Here is a 23,383-nt window from a genome sequence, read left to right as displayed (position 1 = left end):
TTAAAGTGACATCTAATAACTTGGCTGATGATCAACTATTGGCAGTCTCGTTATAAAATCGTTTATCGTGTTCATCACTTGACACTAGGGGAAGGTGTAAAATATCCGCACACTTGACTGGTACAGATGGGGGCAGTGGAAATGGCAGATTTAGGCAGAGTGATGAATCTAATATCCATTTATAGTTTTGGCTTCGGTGGGTGCAGCAGATGTCTGTGTTGTTATTTAGTAGCTATATCAATCATTAATTTCAACACACGGCTGTGGCAGTGGCGGGTCTTGAAGATCTGGTGTAGCCAATTTCAGCACCTCTGTTTATACCATTACATAATGTTCTTGTCTTCTGTGCATTCTAGTTCACTCATTTTTGATTTGCATTGCTAATTGCAACCAGAGAGGCAAATTTAAGTTTGTCGGGTGTGTGTGTGTGTGTGTGTTTATCAGGTTTCTTTAGCCGCTCCCTTCAGGTATACTGGAAATTGTGTTTATTGTCTTTGAATTAGATTGAACAGTTGAAGGGTGACGATCTTTTCTTTTTCTTTTTTTGATAAGATTGGCAGGGAACTTTTTTATTTGGCTGTTTCTTTTTTTTCTTTGCAATATCATGTTTACTATATATAATCACTTTATTTGAACCCTCTCTTTAATGACATTTAGTGATTGGCCATGGCGTGACAGAGAGCGGTGACCTGCTGCTTTCTTCCATTGTACCATTATGGGTGACCCAGATTATTTCTTACTTGTACTTGAACTTGGTAACATCAGTGACGCGACAGGGAAAAGGGCAAAGCAAATGAGACGCCCCCAGACGCCCGCTGTCACGTCCCACTTCTAAAAGCCGTTATGCCCCTCCCACTAGTGATGTCATCCGGAGGTTTTATGGGTTGTTGGGGGTTAACTTGTTTAGAGAAAACAATGTGACCGCTGTGACCCTGTGTTCTGGAGTTTCCTTGAATTACTGCTCACATGACATTCAGCAACAGGCTGCCGGTTGCTTTCAAACATGAACCAAAAATCAAATCGCTCATTTCCAAAAATCCAGTTCTTCAGCTGTGTATAAAACATCTGGTTCTCGCCATTTCTTTGCACTCACCTGGAACTGGCAGTTTAGAATAAGTCATCTTAACATGTGAAGCTGGCTTGGGGTGTTGTGACTTGTGTAACACTGCTTCTGCCATATGGGCTTGGACCAGCTACAGTGACCAGAGAGTGCGGTCGTCAAGTATTTTTGTCTCTCGTCCTCCCTCCTCTCCTTCACCGAGTGACGAAATTCCCCTAATTAACTTGCTGGGTGTCTCTGTCCGTGGGCCAAGGGGGCCATCCAAGGGCCAGGGTACCCAGCAACAACCCCCCATGCATCCATCTTGTAACCACCATACCACTCCAACTGGAAGTGAGCCTACAACACTGGGCTTGGGGGAGTGGGGCTATTCAAGGGAAACCAGACCCCCCCCCCGCATCATTCCCCGCTTTCCATTTCAGTCAAACTGGCCCAGACACTCAAGCTGGTGCTCTATTCTTGGACTGGGGAGGAAGCCAGTACTTTGCCTGTTGTTTTTTTTTTTTTTTTTTTCCCCACACTACATTTCTTCATTTATTACAGTTTCTGCCCATTGTCATTCTCGCTGTATGTTTTCTTTCCATTATGGTCCCATGCTTTAACGTTTTGGAGATTTAATGTATGACCCCCCCCCCCCCCCCGCCCGGTGTTGTTTATGCTCTCTGTCTCTCTCAGAGGGGCAGTTAGGTTTGCTCACACTTCATGAGGGCTACAGTCTGCCTTACTCTAAACCTCCAACTATGATCGGCATGTAAGCCCTCCAGATGAACGCCTCAATGTCCAAAAAAGTCCCATTTAACAAATGCGCACGCACACGCGTGCACAGACTGCCTAGCCAGACTGTCATCTATCACCACAGGTGTCTGTCCCAATTTAAAACCACAAGGTGTGGGTGGGGGGGGACACCAATGGGAAATGTGGTCCAGATTGTTTAACACACAAGTCTGTTAGACTGATGGACACATGACATCTGCACACCGTGACTGCTCTGTCCTGGCAGTGAAAGCCTTCTGACTTTTTTTTTTTTTTTTTTTTAAGTTATGTTTGCTCAAATGCCTTCACATTTGAACTTCTGAATTGTTCAAATACTTCTCTATAGCACTATTATGTATATGCTTGTTCGTTTTTCTTCTCGGCCAAAAGAAGCAACTGAATCCTACATGTATGCGTCTGTGTGTGTATGTTTGTGCTTTTGTTTTAATTACAGATTACTTTATGTTGGGCTTTCAGCCTGCTCTGTTTGCAGAGGACTTTAAGATAACTGTTAATTCCACTCTTGGCATATTGATTAGCTGTGCTGGGTGAGTATAGTTTTATAGGCCCCACTCAGCCTGAATAATTAATGCTTAACGTATTTAATTAGTGAGATTTCCTCTAAACAGGGAAAGAGTAATTGAGTCCCAGCCAGACAGAGGGGCAAATCAACTTCTGTGCTTGTCGGATGGTAGTATAAAGTAAGTGTGTGTGTGTATGTGTGTGTGTGTGTGTGTGTGTGTGCTTCCACTTCTGAGTACAGAGAGGTCTTTTGGTTGCTCTGTTCATTGGATTTCCAGATCTGAACCTTTCTCCTCTTTATTGGACCACACTGCCAGGCGTGGTTCCCAATTCTATTTCTGTACCTGCATTACTTAAGCCTACATGAACATATTCATTCTTTCTTTCTTCTCTCTCTCTCTCTCTCTCTCTCTCTCTCTCTCACTCTCTCTCTCACTCTGTCTCAGACTAGGTCAGTGAATCTTGCCAAAATAACAGCTCATTTCTTTCCAGCCCCCTCAGACTCCATTCTGGCAATAGCTGGAAACCGATTAAAGTGCTCATATTAAAGTGCTTTTGCTGAAGCTTCTGTTTTGACCACACAAATGGTGACACAATCCTGATTTAAAAAAAAAATCTCAGTGATGGTTTATATTTCAACTTCGTAGCTCACCTTATAAAATGTCTTATGGTGTCACTAGCTGAATTCCCATTAACTTGCTCTGAAGCCCATTTCCACAAATGTCGTCTTGCTTTTACAAGTTCCTGACTGTGGTGACCAGTCCTGAATGGTCTTGTGGTGACCAGTCCTGAATGGAGTTGGGGTAACTACACTGTTGCAACAACAAAAATACAGACTCAGTACTGATTCAATGCATTTCCCTTTTAACATTACCATTAAGTTGAGGAATTGCCTAGAACTAAAAGTTATCCTTGTTTTTGTTTTTTTTGTATTTGTTTTCTTTCTGAGGCAACTCTGCCTGCTTGAATGGTTGCTGACATAGGGCTAGATTTGTTAAATCTTTACGACATAGTAGTATTTAATTTCTATTCATAAAGTCACCATGCCGATACCAATGGTGCATTGGTGCCAACTTACCACTATCACTACTAGGTGAAAACCAATCAAATTTGACAGATAAGGCATACATATTAATCACACACACCAAGTGACAGATGACTGACTAACAGAGGTGGGTAGTGTGCTACGTTTACTCATTTATATTTACTTGGGCAACTTTTTGAATAAATTGTATTTTTAAGACTTGTTTTAAGAGAAGGTACTTTATACTTACTTGAGTAGGTCTGTGTTCCTCCCATTATATTTTTAAATTTTAATTCAAACTACATTGTTTTGTTAAATTCAAATTTTGTCACCATGACCTGAACTGTCAAGTGTGGGAAGGTTACTGAGATATCTAAAAAGGAATTCTGAGTGTCATTGCTTTGCTTAGCCAACTGGATAACATGATGTATACTAACACAACGAACATCAAATAGGAAAGATGTCCCATGTGGAATGAAAGTGGAGCCTTCTGCTACAGTGCACAAAGTTTTTTTTGGAAAAGCAATTGTCATTTTTCTTTAAGACTCACATATCTGAACTTAAAATTGGTGCATTATTAATATGAAAGTAAAGTGTTGTAATCTGACGACATGGATATTCTGATAAATAAACAGTGGCTAGCTAGCTACACACAACAAATGCAGCAGCTGAACTAGCTAAATCATGGTATCCAGCAGTGAACACTCCATGCTGAAACATTCTTTAAAAACAAAACATGTTCCAGCTGTTATCTTTAACATCTGCTACTTTTTAATATATTGACATTTTTCACCTACAGGTGCATTTAATTAGCTGAGAAGCATATCTAGTAAATGTGTAAGTAAAATGTGTATATAACTAGCTACCTTGGTGGGGAGGGGAGCTTGAGAATGTTCTCACAAATTTTGCTAATCACAAAGTGGTCACAAAATCCACTGTGAAGCCTGTTACACTTGTATGCATGGTAACTAGTCAGTATCAATTACCTCACGTAGTTAGCTACAACACATGGCATAGTGAGTCAACTAATTTGTTCCACATTTTGCTGTTGGAATTCTAAACCCAACAAAACCCTTTGCAGGTTAAATAACATTTATTTTTGCATTTTTAGGAGTCCAATTTAGAAAAAAAATAGGGCCTTATTTTACCTTGTCAATTTGCCTTTGCCAAAAATGTAAGCACAATAAGCAAATCAGCCTTAAAACAATGTTGTCATAAACACACCCGATACCTTCAGACATTATTTATCTGGTGTTAAATTAATTTAAAGTGTCTTATATGAGGAGATGGTGCATCATTTGAAGTTAGCCACAAGATGTTTTATTATGGTAATTTTTTAAAATTACAGTTAATTTGAAAATAATTGTTTTGGGCCTACTGATTTGGTGTTTGTGCTGCGTAATGCCCACACTAGAGGATCATTGAGCCAAATTTGAGGGTGATTTGCTTTTTCTTATAAAAAAAAATTTATCCTAAAAACAGGATAATCTTATCCTACGTATCCTACACCACATGATAATTAGGGAAGATCATTGTTTAAGATTATCCTGTTTTTATGAGACATTTTGCGATCCATCATCCAATCTTTAATCCTCCAGTCTACTCCCAGTCATGTTGGGGCAGCCCCGATTGTGAATTGTAAATATGAATCGTAAATGTACAACTTACTATCCTGTATTTTAGGGGGGGAGAGGGTGATTCTGCTCCTCCTCATTCCCATCCTCCTCGGGTTTCTGCTGTCTGAGGTATTCACAGAGCACATCATCACTTGGGGCCATCTTTCTGGTGTACCTGTGAATCTTGTTTGTTTCTTCCTGGATTTGGGGTGAAACCCTTCATGCTTTGTGAGGCGCTTCCTTGTCTTGATAGATGTTGGTGCCTTCTACCTCCTCTTTTGGCCATCTGATCATGCCAGTGGAGTATCTGATGACTGGTAGACCATACGTGTTGATAGGCCTGATACTGTTCTCCCAATTCAGTACTTGTCCCATTCCTCGCAGGTATTTGGCTATAGCTGTATTCCAGGTGGCCTCATCATGAATCCTATGTGCACGTGGGATTCCAAGTTACTTGTAGCTGCCCTCAAAATCTGTCATGGTATCTTCTGGTAGTGCGATCCCCTCAGTTCTAGCTACCTTCTCTCTCCTTATAGCCATCTACCACACTTGTCCAGTCCAACAGACATTCTGATGTTGCTCTGCGTGAACCTTGTCAGGGCATGGAGCTCTGCAGCTCGTCATACTTGAACTTTCTTGGATGTTTGCTAGGGTGATGGTTACTGGATCCTTCTTCTGTCCTACAACTTGATGTCATTCATGTAGAGGAGGTGGCTGATGGTTCCTCCATTTGGTAGCTGGTATCCATAGCCGTTCTTGGTGGCGATTTAGCGGGCTCAGGCCTCAAAGCATGACATGTTTGTTGGTCTAGAGTATTTGCCTGTATGCTGGGATGAGGTGAAGGAAACTCCAAGTCTTGGTCCACTCTTTGCAGCTGGAAGCCCGGGAGGTGTAGCACGCCGTCTGGGATCATCCCAGAAAGCCGGGTCTCTGTAAAGCAGGGGCCAAATGCAGTTAAAAAAGGTCCTTGTTGATTTGGTTAAACAGAAGTAGTTCTTCCATTTTGTTTCCCAGAGATCGCCGATTGGAAAGTAATAACGATGGTAAAGGGGTCCGAAACGATCGATCCACATGCAAATATACTGACTAGTTTGAAGTACCATGGGCGACATTAACAAACAAAAACCAACCAGCAACTCACCGTTGCTGCCGTAGTCACTGCCATCTTGAATGCAATCACTGTTGCTGTGGTATTGGCTTCATGTTCAGATGGTTGGTCTCAGTGATGGTCATTATTTATATATATATATATATATATATATATATATATATATATATATATAATATAGCATAGCCGATGAAGATTTCTCTGAAACCTTGTGTTTTTCATACAGTTTTGAATAAAACTACAATATCTCTACATCTGCATATGAGTGTTGGTGTGTGAGAGGTCCAGAAAGTGGAGCCCCTCTGTGGCAGACTATTGCTGGGCATTGAAGAGGGATGTTCCTAGGGCCAGATATAGGTGAATTTCATACACCTGCATATTTTAGAAATAGGTTTGTATGGATTTTAAGTGCAATAACAGCCTTATTTATGACCAAGTAATATATATTTATTGTAAAATTAAATTGCTGTGTCAAAAGGCCCTTATAGAAATACAGGCCCTGATTAGAAATAGTCTAGTAAATTTTTTATTTGCCCAGTGTTGAAATGCAATAAAGTAAGTCATTTTACTAGTTACTTTCTTAATTTTACTTGGGTAATAATTTAAATGAGTATGTTTACTACTGCTTGAGTAAATATTGTTCTAAAGTAACAATTCGTTTACTTAAATACAGTTTTTGGCTATGCTAACACCCATGATCACTATCCTCAGTTGTGAGACCAGTGGTACTCTGAAAAATGCCAGTTGCATTTAAATCTAACACATTTGTAACTTTCACTGAGACAGGAGCTGCATGCTTGCACTGAGTTGAGCAGCAAAATTGTAGCTCTCCTCAGTCTTTCTTTTTATAGTTCCTGCCTCTAACTCCTAAATTTGCATTTCTTCTGGCAAAAGTTCTTGGCGTTCCGAGATAGCAAGTCACCTTCCTATTCGTGTACTCCTTCTCCTGCAATTGCAAAGTTTGCCATCATGCTCACTCCAAACAGTCCAAAAATTATGAATAAATTTGTCAGTTAGCTAAGGGCACGCGCGCGTGTGTGGGGGGGGGCTTTGTTCATTGCAAGAGAAAAGATCAGTCATTTCACATCGACTTCTTACCGGGAAATTTACAAACAAACAGGTTCAGGTGTTTTTTTTTTTTTGGTTTTTTTTTTTTTTTCCTGAGCAATGTTCTATTATGAATTGTCATATACCAATGAGGACAGCATGTGGTAGCACCATATATCACACGAACGGATAAATACTCTGGAGTCCATATTTATGAATAAAGAAATGTTTGTTTCATATCCAGGCTCGGGTTCCCGCGACCTTTGAGGGTGCACAAAGCTGACTTTTATGTTGAATTGTAAGCACAGGAATGTTGCAGGGTTGGTTCAGAGGTCAGCAGCAGTATCCCTCTGTGTCTCTTGCCCTCCCTCTCCAGGGCTCTCAGACCAGACGGCCCCGTGGGCTGGTTTGTGCGGGCGTCTTTGGCACACCTGCCTTACGTGCCAGGGTTTTCACCTGCCAGTTGCCCTCTTCCTTCCGTCACTTGGACACTGGTGTGCCAAGATATGCTCTCGCACGGTCCTAAAGAATGTGTCAACAGTTTGGCTCAGCCTTCACTAAAACACTCAGGCCCACGCTGCTAAAGACGCGCACAGCTGAGTGTCAGGTATGCCAAATGGGGGGAGGGGGGGGGATCACTCTGTGTTTTCCATCTCTCTCTACAGTTTCTTGCTTTTAAATTTCTGCTAATTTGATTAAATCAGCATGAGTATATATGACTGTGTGTTATTTTGGCCTGTAGATAACATGGATGAAGAATGGAAACGGCGACATGTGCATGATTGCTAGTTAGATTGTGCCACTGCACGTGCGGATATCTTGCTTTGTATGTCGAGCCTTGTACTGTGAGTGCCTCCCCCTGCGCCACAGTGGCCCACACAAAGAGCAAGAGAGAGGACCATATTGATCAGTGCCAGTTCATTTTCTGCTCTCCCTGGTGAGTCGCTATGTAGGAAATAGCTAGTTTGTATCCTGTCATGATTCCTTCAGACGTCCAGAGAGGGAAGGGGTGTCTGGAGCTGTGGGGAATGCGCCGAGGAATTGGCACACAAGCAAAATTCAGGGACACAAGATGAATCTAAATGACAATCAAGATTTAGTTATATTCAAGCTTGTGTGCTATTTTTGACATTATTGAAATAAAACCAAAATCTTTCACTTTCAAGTAATCATCCACTTTAAAGCCATATTCCTTTGATTTTCGAGCAGTGCAGAGGTGATTTATGCCACTTGCTTTACTGGAGGAGTTGGTCTTTATTCATGCTTGGATGTAAATAATATAATCAGTAACATGAATAAATATCTGAGCTGGTCTTATGTATGCACAGTGGAGTCAAAAACCCATAATTCTAAATCCCCTCAGTCGAGTTCTTGGATAATTATAAGGCCCTCATGGGTGGAATCATGTGGGATATGTAGGAACTGACTGAAGGACTTCTAACAGAGCAGTTAGACTTGTCCTTCTGTATGGGGCTCGTCACTTCTGGGAACCTCCCATCCCAGCTGCTTTTAAAGCACTTCAAGTTGTTGTAGCAAGTGTGTTGTCGAATTATCTAAGTGCTTGTATTCGTGTGTATAAGCAGGGGCCGGGTGAGGGTAGATTTAACATCTCGACTTTAAATAACAGTGGAATAACGTGCAGTTCTGTAAACATTACAGCATAATGTTTCAGCTAGTGTATAGAGGTTGCTTTGTACTGGTACACATTACTACCTTATTCTCTGCATGTTGAGGTTGTAAATGCTGCTTGGACTATTTTAAGGCTGAATATTCTCCCTACCCACAAGGGTACTTGTCATGCCCCAGATCCTCTTTCATGGCATTCTCCATTTAACATGTTTGTGGATATTAATGACCAACCTGAGGTGACGCCTCTCAGGTTACCTGAGCAATAGAGCCACCGTCACTTGCGTGACACAGTGCGTACCACTTGAAATTTGAAATGCTCTTGAAAGCTCACACGGTCATAACCTAACAGTGGGAACTAGCAGAGTGCACGATGTTAATTATTGTGCACCGTCTGTGCCAGGACTCCAGGAGCATGGCACAGAGAACAATGGCGTTTCCCAGGCACCACCCTGGCTCATAGTTGGCTTAAGAGAACTGGACATGTGACGTTCTTTGAAAGAAGTTTTGTCCCCTTTATATTGCCATTTTAGTGATGCTAATAAATGACTCTGACGATGAGAACTGGCTAACACTGGCCACGATTAGCTTGATATTGCTGGTCTGAGGTGGTGCAAATGTCATATTCAGTTTTATATTATTATATTCAATTTTTTTTTTTTTTTTTTACTAACCTGCCATTAAAACTTCTACTAAACACCTATAAAATTCCTCATTGGTGTTACATGTGCTATACTACACTTATTTAACTCTGTGTTGCAAATTCATAGTACCATACCATTCTCAGTACTGAACTTCAACTGTAGCAAGTGCTCATTTTGCCAGTGCATTACAATCATTAAAAAAAGGATCTTGTACATGCTCAGGAAAATACTTTCCTGAAATAAACGGCGACTGTCCAAGCCTGAGCGTAGGCACAGTGGCCACAGCTGAAGGGCACTCGCCCGTCATGCCTTGACATCCGTGCAGTTAGCACAGTGACATTGAGTGCAGCTGTTCCAGCGGTGAGGTGCCCTCTCCCCTGCCCACTCTGAACAGATGCCTGTTCTCCTTAGTGCCAGCCCTGCCCAGAGGGACCAATTATAGCTTACAGCAGCTGCTGGCACTGAGTCCAGTCGGACTCGGGCAGGATCCATGAGGAGATGGTAAGCAGTGTAAGGGGAGTGGGACAGTGATCTGTATTCTGGCTTCAGAGGTCCAGTTGGCTTCAGAGGCCAGGGTGCCTAGAGTGGTCTTTACACTTGCTGTTGGGTAGATTGGCTCGCTGTCCACGACACGGCAGGCCATACCAAAACCCGGCCGTTCTCAGGCGCACTCCGATGCGTGGTGGGCCCAGGGCAGACGGACCTCTACCCTGCAGGGCTGTTCCTGTTTTCTGCACCCCAGTCATGATACTTGTAGAGAGGAGGGGACGACCAAGGCTGCAGATTTTGACTTTCACTACCATCATAATTTACTCACCCCACCTCTCCTAGTCCAAATATGAGTTCATTCTGCAAAAAAGCAGCAAGGCTCAGGGACTGTTGCCGTGGTTTTGCTACCTACTGTCAGTAAGGGGTATGATCTGGTTGGTTTTAATACAGAAAGATGAGGTTTTAGAAAATGCTGCTTTCTAGGTAGCTATTCTTAAACCGGTGTATTTGTTATTTGATCTGTTACATCTATAGCTCTTGTATAGTTTTCTAGAACATTGAATCCTTGCTGGGTAAAAGGTGTTTTCTGCAGCTTCTGTTATTCTGTCTGGCTGCCCAGCACACAGAGACTTAGCTGCACAGGATCAGTACATGTTATTTAGTATGGGCTTAGTATTGTTCTTAGACATGATTGAATATGGACAGTAAAACACCAGTGCCATTTGGGCATAGGCATAAACACACACACACTGTGTGATAGGGTGATTTATGGTCCTGTGCAATTCGACACTAGCCCATGGTTTTGACTGACCTGCTGTAGACTCTTAGGTGACCTTTATAGCAGACAGGTGGTTGACAGATGAAGAGTGTGTTAGGGCATGTGAGAGAGTGCTCTTAGTAAACACTAATGGTGGGTAGCCCAAACCTGTACCCAAGTAAAACGACTGTTACTTTAAAATAATAGTTAATGCTATTCAAGTAGAAGTAAACATAGTCATTCAAATTATTAATATTTTTAAAAGTATCTAGTAAAATGACTAGTCAAGTAGCATGTTACATCATTGGATCTTCTTTAATAATACTGGGCAACAATTTTAACTTTTTTTTTTTGTCCTACAAGCTAAAATGGGTGGACCTCTTAGTACTTTTTACACTAAACTGTAATCTGTTTTTAGAATATATCTATTTACGTGACAGCATACACTTTACAATAAGTATATATTACATATTCCTAAATAAGGCTGTTACTTTTTAAAATGTATACAAACTTACTTCTATATCATACAGGTGTATGATATTCATCTAAATTTGCCCCCAGGTACATTCCTCTCCAGCATCCAGCAATAGCTTGCCAACAGAGAGAGGATCCACTTTCCTTGGCCCCACTTGTCATTATACATAAATAATAAGGAAATAAAAGTAGAATATCTATATGGATGTTGGAGAAATTCTGAAATCATATTTGGATTCAGCCCACAGAAATCTATATGAAAAGTTTTTTTTTTTTTTGTTTTTTTTTTTTGCGCATGGGATATAAAAGCATTGCACAGTGTGTTGATTATAAAGCATCCGTGGGTACGGAGAAAAGAGCTACACATGAATGACCAATTCTACCACTACTACTATTAATAATTCACCCGAGGCCTACTGTTTACTGTATTTACATCTACGGCAACTGTTGCAGTTATCTTGCCTGGGAAAAGAGAAGATCGCTTATTCACTATGACTGTTGGCTACTGTGCTTGGTAATGACTAGTCCAGGCCAGCTAAGTTGCTTGCTAAGCTAAGTCGTTTGCTATAAATAGTCAGTGTTACTCGTTAGGAGGGCAAATTGCAATTTACCAGCAAGCTTGACCAATTAGAACCTTACATTGTGCAGACTTCCCCGTCAGTGGCCCACTAAGGGCACTGCCACACACGTTTACTTTCTTCTTTTATGTAATGTGTTTCTGTATGCACTGTTTTAATTACAACACATGACAACTACAATGTCTGCGCTCGCAGTCTTCCTGTCTGCCAAATCCACACATGCACACATGCTTCTCCTCATTCGTCACGGGAACTTTTGTGCTCCATGGTTCACAGCTCTTAGCTGAGAGTAGAAGAGAGCAGAGCTGTGGTCCCCTGTGTCATGTTCTGGACTGCAGGGCTCAAAGCACTTAACCTTCATGTGTTCCTCTGCCACATGCACATGCCACCAAATACTAAGTAGTGGATGAACTCTCATGCAAACGATGACCTTGATAAATCTCTACCTGGGCTGTGTCCCTGTGCCTTCTCCCTGTGCTGGCTTCCAGTACACAGATAGATGCTGATTCTGAATGTGTCAGTATTTTATGCTGCAATTAACTTATCCATAAATATCTTGATTGATGCTATTATTCTGATATTTTGTAAACATATTTTTGTACTAAATGAGTCTTTCTAGCAAACACTGTGTATTTAATAAGACTATTTGCATTGCCATCCTACACTCATGAACCCCACAAAGCTGTTGGTCATTTCTGATCACAGGTTTTTTGTTGACTGGGTATTTCTGTGTGGCAGATCAATCTGAACCCCACAGTGACACTGATATGTATGAAAACTGATGTACTTGTAACCATTAAAAATGTCCTTCCAACCCAAATAATATTCAGCCATCCATGGTCTTGTCAGTGCTCAGAAAAGGATGTATATTGAAAGGAATAGACAAAGATTTATAAACTGTGCATTACAACACATGGGCTCCAGTCTGTGCATCTATAAAGCACACCTGCAGACTGGGTTAACCTATTAAAGGGCAAGTAAAGTGAGTTTGGGTTCATGGTAATCGTTTATTTCAGAAATGTATATAAACTAAAAGAATATGCTTCAACAGCAACGTTCAAAGTGCTCGGACAGATTTGTTGCATTTGCGTCACCTTCCATACTGATTACAGGTTGACATTTTCACCTCAGAAAATGTTCTAATATTTTGGATAACTGATGGTTGAATGATGGGAGAAATGACTAAGATGGCATCCCATGACTTTAATGAGTATACTCAGATGGCGGGTGTGGGATGGATTTATTTTAATGTTGCACCATTTACTGTCATATTTGAGCAGAAATTATCTTGATGAACTTAGTGGAAATTGATTCATTTTGTGCTGAATACTACAATTGCAGAATCCTGAAAAGCATCATAACTGTTCTAAATGTTCCAAGCTGTTCTTGGAACAGAGACGTCTTCCTGCTCTCCTGGTCCAGGCCATCGCGTTGCGCAGGCATCATAAACAATCATCCTCTGCAGCATGCATGCCTACAGTGAGTGTGTCCTCGTCAGCACTCCACACATTGCCTTCTGAGGGCATGGCTGAAGGGGAAGGAAACTGCCTTCCTCTTCATCTTTTATTCATGCTTGGAAAGCCATCACTGGAAGGTAAATACAGTGGTGAATGAAGGCGGCAGTGTCGTCTCTGATCTCAGCTTCTTCACTTCCTGCTGCCGTCACTCTGACAGACAGCGGCATGTCTGCATGTGTATGGCAGACCTGGGAGGAGAAGACCTCCCATGGCAGACCTTCCATGCTCCACCCTGGACACTCGATGAACTGGCTGCCACCTCATGGTGCCTTTCTTCATCTTTTGACATGCTTAGATGATCAGCAGTGCTCAGAAATGATCAGCAAGTTTTTCTTTTTTGGGGGGTGGGCACACACATCATCTTTCCACTTTTTCTGGTTTGGGTCATGATGGTAGCAGGCTGAGATGATAGGCTTTTCAGTTCCTGCTCCAGACACTCCCAGGCCAGCTGTGATAGATACTCCCACCTCCTGTGTCTGCCACTGGGGCATCTTGCAGTAGAACATGCCTGAAACAGCCGTTTTGGGAGCTGACCCAAACTAACTCAGTTGGCTCCTCTCAATCTTGAGAAGCAGCAGCTCTGCTCCGAAGCCTTCCTAGATTACAGAGCTCTGCATCTTTAATCATAATCATTATTGTCAAGCCCTGTAATATGAAGCCTAATGAGATCTTGATCACAACCAAGCCGATATTCAGATGAGTCTAATATGACTTTCCAAGTTATAACCTTAAGGATCTGCAGAAGACTTTTTAAATGATGACTATAAGACTTAAAAAACCCAACCTTTTTTTTTTTTTTTTTGTTTTTTTTTTTTTTTTTTTGTGCAAGTAAAAATAATAAAGATATTCATAATGAGTAGATGGTACAGAGTATTGTCTCTGTAACCACTTGCAGGTGCCAGAGGGAATTTTGTGTAGGCAATTTGGCTCATGCTGTAGGAAAGCCCATAGGGATGGTTGGAATTGCTCTTAAGGACGTTCTTAACCGTGTCGAGTGTAGCAGTTCGGCATGCGCTGGTTTGGTGTTTGTTGCCATAATTATTGCACCATGCAGATGGCTGACAAGGCCAAGGCAGAGTTGTCTGACATCACAGAGCATGCCATCGGGCAGTGGACAAGCGGTGCGGTGCTCTCTGCTGTCTCTCATCTCTCGCTCATTAGACCCCTCCCGCCATCCGTCAGCGCTGCGGCCGTCTGTCTGTCAGCGGCGGGGAGCCCTAGCAGCCTCTTGGGGCACTCCTCCATGAGCAGCTCGCACGAACCGCTCAAGGTCACGCCATTTCAGGCCTCAGGGGCATGCTGGGTAGTTTTCCGACGCTTCTGCAGTGCATCTCCTGGCGTTTTGCTTATTCCCGAAGAACACAGGCGACTGTGAATTATCAAGATAGTGTTGCAATAATTGTTTTTATCTCATCCACCGTGTTCTGAAATGGATCATTTCATTCATGATATTTTTGTTCTTTTTCCAGTGAACTCCAGTGCTAAACTTCATGCCTAAAAACACCATATGATCCTTGGGTCTGAATCCTAGATTTATTTGTCTTTTTTTTCTGTCCAGTACTTTGAGAATGGAGGGCTGTCTAAATCACACTGTAACTTTATAGAATGGCATTGGTGCCTGCATCATTTTTTCATGCAATTAGTGTAATTTATACTGTTTTGATGGAGCAGTGCCTCCTGCTCATCTTGGCTGTGAATGCCTGATGCGGTTATGGTACACCTCGGCATGCTGATGTGATCACTGTGCAACAGCATTTGGTGTCGAGAATGCTGGTCAAACAGCTGCCCCAAGACACAGGCCTGGGAAACACTTTTAGAATATGAATCAAATCACTTTTGGCATTCAGCCTGAAGATGGGATTGGAGCGGGGGGTGGCTGTGAAAATTTTGTGCCAACACAAACTGAACTTGGTTTTTATCAGCTTTGGAAGGGTTGTTGGGAAAGTCTAAGTGGGGATTTTGCATGCTCTGTGCACATTTGCATTGTAAGGTTCAGCCCCACATGGGTAATGTTATAATGTACTGCTGGTTTAGCAGGGGAATGCTTAATCGTAGCGCTACTGCCCCGGTGGGTATCGGAACATGAGCCCCAGGGGGAATGTAGCTAGAGTGAGGTGGGGGGGTGGTTCTCGCTGTCAATAATAAGATTAATGATGTGATGGAGATGCCAGGCTAAAGAATAAGAGTGCAGTTAGCTGGAATTAGTTGTCAGATTTGGATACGGGATCAGGGAATGGGAGATAACATGCCTTGATGATCCCTAAGTGGGTACCCCTCCTGCAGGGTGTCATTGCTGTACTATGAAAGCAGACATGGAAGCTAGAGAACATTCTGGAAGGAGTGAAATGCCAGAATGTGCTTAAATGAGTTTATCCCTGTTGACTGGGCAGAGACAAAAGAAAGTGTGTGTGTTCGTTCGTTCATTCCAGAAGTAAAAAAGTAAAACAATCAACCTCCTGCTGTTTTGTGAGGTTTTATTTATTTATTTTTTAAAAAACAAACAAAAAAACCACATACTTTGCACCTACACTCATTGGCCACTTTATTAAATGCATTAAGTAGCTTGTAAATACGGTTTATACATGTACAATTACAGACTGGAGCCTATCTGCTTCCATAGAATTTGTCATCTACAGTTTGCCTTTTACCCAGTTCATGACTGATCAGTTTCCTACCACAAGACCACTGCTGAAAGAATATTACTTGGATGGCGTACCGCCCCCACACCACACACACACACTATTAGAAGCCCAGAATTGCTTTGTAGGTGTACAGTTAGAGACTGTTTCCCTGTACTATGTGTGTTGTCTGTCTTGCAGTTCTTCATTAGTTTCTAACCATTGGACAGCTGCTGGCTTGATATTTGTGGGTGGCAGAGCACTGTCAACCCAGCAGGATCACGGACATGTGTAAGAACTTCAGAAACACTGCTGAGCTTGTCCACTGCAACACCCTCTTCCATAAACCTTCTATGCAAATGCCACAGTTGTGTTGAGAAGAGGGAGGGTGTGTGTGTGTGTGTGTGTGTGTGTGTGTGTGTGTGTGTGTGTGTGTGTGTGTGTGTGTGTGTGTGTGTGTGTGTGTGAGAGAGAGAGAGAGAGGGAGAGTAAAGCCCAGCAGGTTATTTATATATTATTTATTTATACACACACACACACACACACACACACACACATATATACACATACTTTTTTTTAACTTCCAGAACAGATTTGGGCTTCCTCTGGAGCAGTACCACAGGGACTTTACAGCCTGAGATCAGCCAGAAAAATAACATGGGAACTTGTCAGAAAAATGAGCACATGTGCGTGACAGAGAGAGATAGCTAAAGGTAGGTGTGCGCGGCACACTGGCTGGAGCTGGAGCGAGCTGAGTAAATAATCGGCAGTGTGTTTCTGTGCGGGCGCAGACCTGGATGTCAGCAGGCGATGGATGAGTCCCAAGGCCTGATTGTAAAGCCCAGCAGGTTGTGTTGGTTGAGTGAGTCTGCACCAAGTGGGGTCTCAATCTTCTCCTTAATAGGCCGGTGACAGATCCCTGACTGACACACACACACACACACTCACACACTAGCAAGCACACGCATAAATAAAAAAGGCTGTGACAGGGACCACTGCCTTAGTTTTGTCACTCCCTGCTCAACAGCGTAGCTGCGCTCTGCAGCAGTGGCGTTAAACAGTAGGTTAGGCGGAAGAGTGCAGAGAGGAACTCGGTAAGGGGTTGGGTGGGTAAAGCGCATACCTTTTGACAAGCCAAATCTGTCATCCACAAGGATGCCCAAATAGCTTCCACCGCAGTACATATGGGTGTGGGGTGGGGGGTGCCGGCTTCGAGCCAGTAGAGTAATCCTACGACCTCACACCTACATGTATACAGTACATACAATCTTCTAGATGCGCGTATCTCTCTCGCGCACGCAGACACACACACACACACACACACACACACTTGCCTTTGGCTCGCAAGTCCAGTTGTATGCTGCCCAGCTTAGAACAATAAATCAACTGCTCTGTTCCACACACAAACACTCATAAGGTTGCCAACGTGCAACACACACACACACGCACACACACATACTGCTGAGATTTGATCATTGGTAAATATTTGTGGAAGATGAATTCTCGTACTGATCCCAAAGTATGTTCTGGTGACAAATTGAGAGCAGCACCCCGTGTGGAAGGTGGGAGAAAGGAGGTGTGTGTGTGTGAGACTTTAGTTACAGGGCTATGAGAAGAGATGATAACACATAGTGCTGTCTCTTGAGCCAGAGATTACTGTTGCTTTCTGTTGTGTTATGGGATTGTAGTTATGTTGGAAGATCATGTGTTGGCATGTAGATAGAAAAAAGGGGGAATGATGTCCATCATCATCTTGACTACTGCAAGATGTGTACAGTACAGAGGAACCGAATCCAATTTCAGACAAGAAGAAATTTCAGGTTACTTATTGTGCTATGTGAGAGTATCTTTTGTCAGTCAAATCACCTGTTATAACTTTTGAAACATGTCGAGCTCCATATTGACAGAGACCATGGCTGCAGTGCTGGTCACTGGCTTAAAAAAAAAACTAGCATAGCACTAATGCAAGTTCAATCTCCTGCCCCTTCGGTTAGCATGTTTAATGCCTTAATGGATTAATAAGCGGTAAGAAGCTTTACTCATACGACATTTAATGGCCAGTCTGGATGCATTGCTGAAGTTGTTAGTTTCCTTCTTTTTCCTCCTAGAGCTGCAGGATCACAGTTTCTCTCAGGCATGGAGTCATCCAGGGTTATGAGCAAAAGCTCATCTAGGCTAGTTAGTTGACTAAGGACATTGAATATTCTTGTTTTGCAGAGCAGTTACTGCACAGGAGTAGTTGTTCTTGGTCCTGAAGCAGTTTCGACCCCTTTTGACTGTAGTCAGTGGTCAACAGTTCAGCAGCCGTAATGGCTGTTTAAGTTCTAACACCACCTATCTGTGCCTGCACGTATGTGCATATGTGTGTGCGTACAAGAGCAGGAGAGAAAGTGATAATATTTCTTCAAAATATTTTGTCGTGATGAAGGATGGGGGTTATTTCATGGCTGTGCCCAACCTGACCCGCTCAAATCTGCGATGGCGGACCTCGCTTATGGACTGGCTATTACCTAAATATCACTTAAGGTTTCTCTCCTGTGCTGTTGAATAGCCTCTTCAAGATTTCTTAAGTTCTGTAAGTAATTCCATTCTCCTGCTGGCTTGTCTGGCATGCTAAATGGTATCTGGTGGGAATAAATCTTGAAGGTTTTTAGCGCTGGCGTGAAGAGGCAGCGAGCACGGGCTGCCGTGCAGAGTCCATCTTTTACTCCGCCTGCATGCACGCGCGTCACCCCCGCCCAGCCACTCATAAAGCGGCATGATGGATAAATGAAGAAGTGAAGAAATAAATAAAACCCACACTTATTCTCTCCCTCTGCTCTCTCCCTCCGTCTCTGCGCTGATGGATTTGCGAAATGATATAACGAACGAGACCTGAAGAGAAGAGAAAGGTGGAGCTGGAGACTGGGAAAGGTGGGGGGGGTGGAGACGGAGGATATGATTTATTAGGCTGATAAAAATTCAGCCTTTGTTATTCCTTCATTTTTACATGTGCAGCTTATTAAGGAGTGCACCTGCCAGTGAAGGCGAGTTTGTCAGTGGAGACGTGCGAGCCTGCTCTCTGTGTGCAAGCGCGCACGGGTACTGGGTGCCGGAGTTTCCAGCATTACAGGCACTGGCTGACGGACACCGGTGCCCATTACGGCTGAAATGGTTGGAACATTTTGGTACACTCCTTTCGTTCCATCTCGGAAACGGTAGGGGGTCTTAATAAAGAAAATGTTTGAGGGCACGAGAGACACATCACATGATTTTTATTGCCAAATGTGAATGTGTTTGCTAATATGTATTGACGTTTGATATTCTGCAGATCCTGAACAATGTAGCACTAACACTTTAACAGAAAAACTTCCAACTTTGCAAATACAGCCAATCCAGTGAAGCTGGGATTTTGGAATTCATAGGAACCAGTGACCTTTGACCAGTGGTCTACAGTGACGGTGAAGAATATCCTCTTCTTTTTTTCCCCCCTCCTGTCAGTACGGAGTCCTACATATCTGAGAGTCATCAAGACACGCTACAAGATTGACACACGCAGAACACACATCCAGCACCACAACCCTGCCCTAACTTACAGGCTCAAAAGAATCCAGTCAGCCAGGTAGGAAACACACACACACATACACACTCAAACCACTATAGGTGTCTGTTTTTTAATTTATTTACTTATTTATTTATTTTTTTTGTATAACATATTTAATGGGTTTAACACTTCCTTTCCTCTCCAGGGAGACAACCTTAGTTGTGGGGTTTAGTGGCACCAGTGCATTAGTCCGCTCCTGTGTGTCCACTCCAGCTCATGCCCAATCTTAGCCCGCCACAACCAATTAAAGGCCTGATTAAAGCCTCTCTGTTGACATACTGCATTTTTAACAGTCCCTCTGAAGCACCATAATAAAACACTAACTAACCAGCTGGCCTTAATAACACTACCAGATATAAACACCTCATCACCAGTAATGTTATGACAGGGGGAAGGTGCTGCTCATCACTGTAATCTATTACTCAGACCATAAACATCTTGCCATAATATAGTCTATGGCCACATGGGAATACATGGGTAGGCACTGAAATGCTTATTTTAAATGATGGCTTTTAATGGCTGTTGTGTGCTATAGATGGGTTTCTGTCACCACCAGTGTAATCTGTGGAAGGCTTTGGGTAATTAAGGATTGGAGGGGTAGCTGGGAAGAAAGGGGATTGGGGTAAACAGAAATGGGACACTGGTGTTTTGTTAGCCTGGTTTTTGTGATCTTTTTGGGACCCTGCATCCTTTGGAGATCGTTTAAAGTCCCATTAAGCATGAGATGATTTTGCCATGTTGGCTTCCAAGGATCACAAGATGTCATATTTCACATAGCAGTATGGCTAAATATTTGGGGAAAGGTTTCAGAGTTTTGTTGATGATATGAATGGAAATGTTCAGCTCTGTCAAGCTCACCGTTCGTGAAACTGGACGGAGATGCAGACACCAGAAGTGTATTATTGAGGATGTATTAAACTGGTCAAAGGTAGGGAGACTTTGTTTTGAGACTGTCAAAGAAGGGAGCTTCATATCGGCTGCCATTTGCACAAGCTCTAGGCTGTTTTAATAGTCACACCTGTTCTCACTAGAATTGTCAGCACCATTCGCAGAGCTTCCCAAAATGTATGCCTGCATCGAGGCAAAAGTCTTTGTGTAAGTCTTTGCGTAACGTTTACACCCGTTGTTTAGCCACATGCGTCACACTTAAAAGGTAAACCCTGGCGATGGCGCGCTGCATTCTTAATCTAATGGTTATGATGTACTGACTACTGATGTGCTACATAAATGTTTGCCACTGTTCTGTACAATGTGCTAGCCAGTATACCTGTATACAGAAAGCAAGCCCTACCCTGATCGGTGACTGTGGAAAAATTACATTTGCTTAATAGTGCAAATGAATCACTCATCCATAGGGGTGTAAATATTTGATGCCCAGTGTTATCTATAGAGAAATGATGATAGCCATAGTAAATCCTCCTAGTGCACCCCTCTGCATCACTTTCTCTCTGTGTGTGTGTGTGTGTGTGTGTGTGTGTGTGTGTGTGTGTGTGTGTGTGTGTGTGTGTGTGTGTGTGTGTGTGTGTGTGTGTGTGTGTGTGTCTTCCCTCTTCCAACACTGTGGTACAACAGTTCAGTGTCTGTCTAACTTTTTTTTTTTTTTTTTTTTTCTTACTTTAATTTCAAATGGAAGATGTATATTTTGGCTTATGAAAGAAATGCTCTTATTATTGCCAAAGACAACGAATTTACAGACCTCCAGTGCTTTTTCAGTGACAACCCTCTGCACTCCCTAGAAGACATAGCTAAGATCCTGTTAAAGTACCCGCACTGCTGTTAAAGGAGGGGCCTGGTGTTGCTCAACCCATTCCTTATTAAAATGGAGTCATTTAGCATGAAAATGGAACAAGCTCACTGAACCCCTACTCTGCAGCAGCTGACCGGGTGGCTGGGCTTCGGTTCAGTCCAGTGGGGCTGTTGTTTCAGCCATTAGCCCTAGGATGGTGCACCCACCACACACACCACACCTTTTTTTTTTTTTTTTTTTTTCCGTTTTGGTTCATTGGTTTAAGTGTTTACAAATTTGTTCACAAATTAATGTACCCAATTCAAAGTACGTAAAGCCATTTAATAAGTAACATTTGCAACATAAAATACACAGACATGCATGCTTATACTGTGAATCTTTTCCTTTCCAAAAAGATGTATTGTGATTTTATTCATTTATTTATTTGTTTTTATTATTATTATTATTTTTTTTTAATGCTTGGATGCTCACATGATTGGAGCGGTATTTAAGCACACTGAGGACCCATAGAGGAGGGATGGGTTTCTGGATGTCAAAGCTATTGGCAGGGTTTGCTGTGCACAATTATATATGATGGAAAATGACTGACAGTTTAACAAGTTATGGGCTTAAACAAAGCAAACTCATGTTTTAAATGCAGTATATTTGCCTAGAATGTTATTTATATATATATATATATATATATATATATATATATATATATATATATATACACATTTCAGATTAAAGTGTGTGCGTGCGTGCGTGCGTGCGTGCGTCTCATTTGTTTAATTCAGATTTTGTGAGACACTGCTTGTCTCTGGATCAAGCATTGAACTCTGGTGACTTATCACTATTCATTTAGCTGCCTGCAATAAATATTGATTCATCAGGAGATTTTCAATTTGAACCTCTGTGACGTTGCATGAAATATTACAAGAGAGGGAAATTAGTGAGAGAGGAAGAAGAGAAAGGCAGGCATCTCCCTGTTTAAAGGTAGAGTCTGGCCGACAATTCAGCTCTTTAATTACACAGGCACACACAAGTCCAGCTACACAGCAATATCCTACCGTGGTCTTTTATAACATCTAGCTAGATACAAATGAGGGCTACACGAGGCTTAATTCAACCCCACAGGTGATAATTCAGGAGTGAGGATTTACTGTGTACACTCACAATAATAGAACAGTGTGGTCCTTAATTTCTGGATCTCAAATTCCCTTGTGGTTTAAACAGTAATTGACTCAGACAGGTACTTTACCTCAAGTAAGTAGTCCAGCCGTTTCCAGTGCATCCTCCATTAGCCCCCACCACACAGGGCTGCAGCCTTTCTGTGGTCCCTGGCCCCCAGTACAGTGGCCCAGTTGGGGGCTGGGGGAGTGGGTGTGTGCAGTCAGCAGTGAATGCTGGGCTGCGCTGGGTGATTGAGTGTTTGGGCTGCCTGCGTGGGGGAGGAATGGCGCTCATAAATCCCCAGCCACCACCAGAAAATAGATATAATCTCAACATTAACTACATTAATAGTAGCAGGAGTTGAATTAAGAAAGCCGTAAAGCATGGACGCGCAGGCATAAATTACGCAAGTGTGCACACGCTCATGCGTGCAGACACACGCATGCGCGCGTACACACACACACACACACACCCTCTCCTCAGAGATGCTTACCATTTCTCTCTTTCTCTTTCTCTCTCCCTCTCTCTCCATCCCTTTCCTTTGTGTTGCTCATGTCTCACCATTGACAATCCATATTTGATTCTCTTTGCATTAGTGGATTTGTAACTCATTCTCCTTCTTGGCAGCATTTCATAGGTCACTTCTTGGGCCAAAAGCAGTGTTTTCATATCTATTATGAACAGAGAGAATTAATTTCTTCATTATTTTATGCACCCATTGGACAGTAGGTTGGATCCTTTTCTTTCCACATTTTCTGTTTACACACAAGAATGTAATGCTGCGTTCAGGGAAAGTTGCGAGCATAATGATATAGTCACTTATTCCAGCAATTTCTTTTACACGTGCATACGCGCGCGCGCGCGCACGCGTAGAGTGTGGGTGGAGTGGCTGGCGTGGTCCTCATCAGGTTTAGTGCTCCAGTATTGATCAGTACAGGATGTGGGAGAGAGTCAGTAATAAACCCCATACTGCTCCCCTATCTTCTCCACTTCTCCTCTTCATCACCTCCCTACCCCTCTCATCCGCCTATCCTGAGAGAAGGGAGAGGCACCAAGGGCAGGCGGAGA

General features: G+C 42.6%; 1 protein-coding gene across 2 annotated transcripts in view; it reads left to right on the top strand.

Moving 5' to 3' along the window:
* The window catches only part of zc3h3 (zinc finger CCCH-type containing 3), a 60,620-nt gene that overhangs the window by 11,000 nt on the left and 26,237 nt on the right, over nucleotides 1-23,383 (top strand). For both annotated transcript variants that reach the window (XM_035524475.1, XM_035524474.1), the window contains exon 4: nucleotides 19,314-19,434. In XM_035524475.1, coding sequence (XP_035380368.1) covers nucleotides 19,314-19,434 — 121 coding nt within the window. The remainder of the gene's footprint in view (nucleotides 1-19,313; nucleotides 19,435-23,383) is intronic.

This window comes from Electrophorus electricus, chromosome 3, assembly GCF_013358815.1.
Source record: "Electrophorus electricus isolate fEleEle1 chromosome 3, fEleEle1.pri, whole genome shotgun sequence".
In the NCBI taxonomy this organism is placed as follows: domain Eukaryota; kingdom Metazoa; phylum Chordata; class Actinopteri; order Gymnotiformes; family Gymnotidae; genus Electrophorus; species Electrophorus electricus.
The sequence above is the reverse complement of the archived record's forward strand: the minus strand, read 5'-3'. Positions and strand labels throughout refer to the sequence as shown.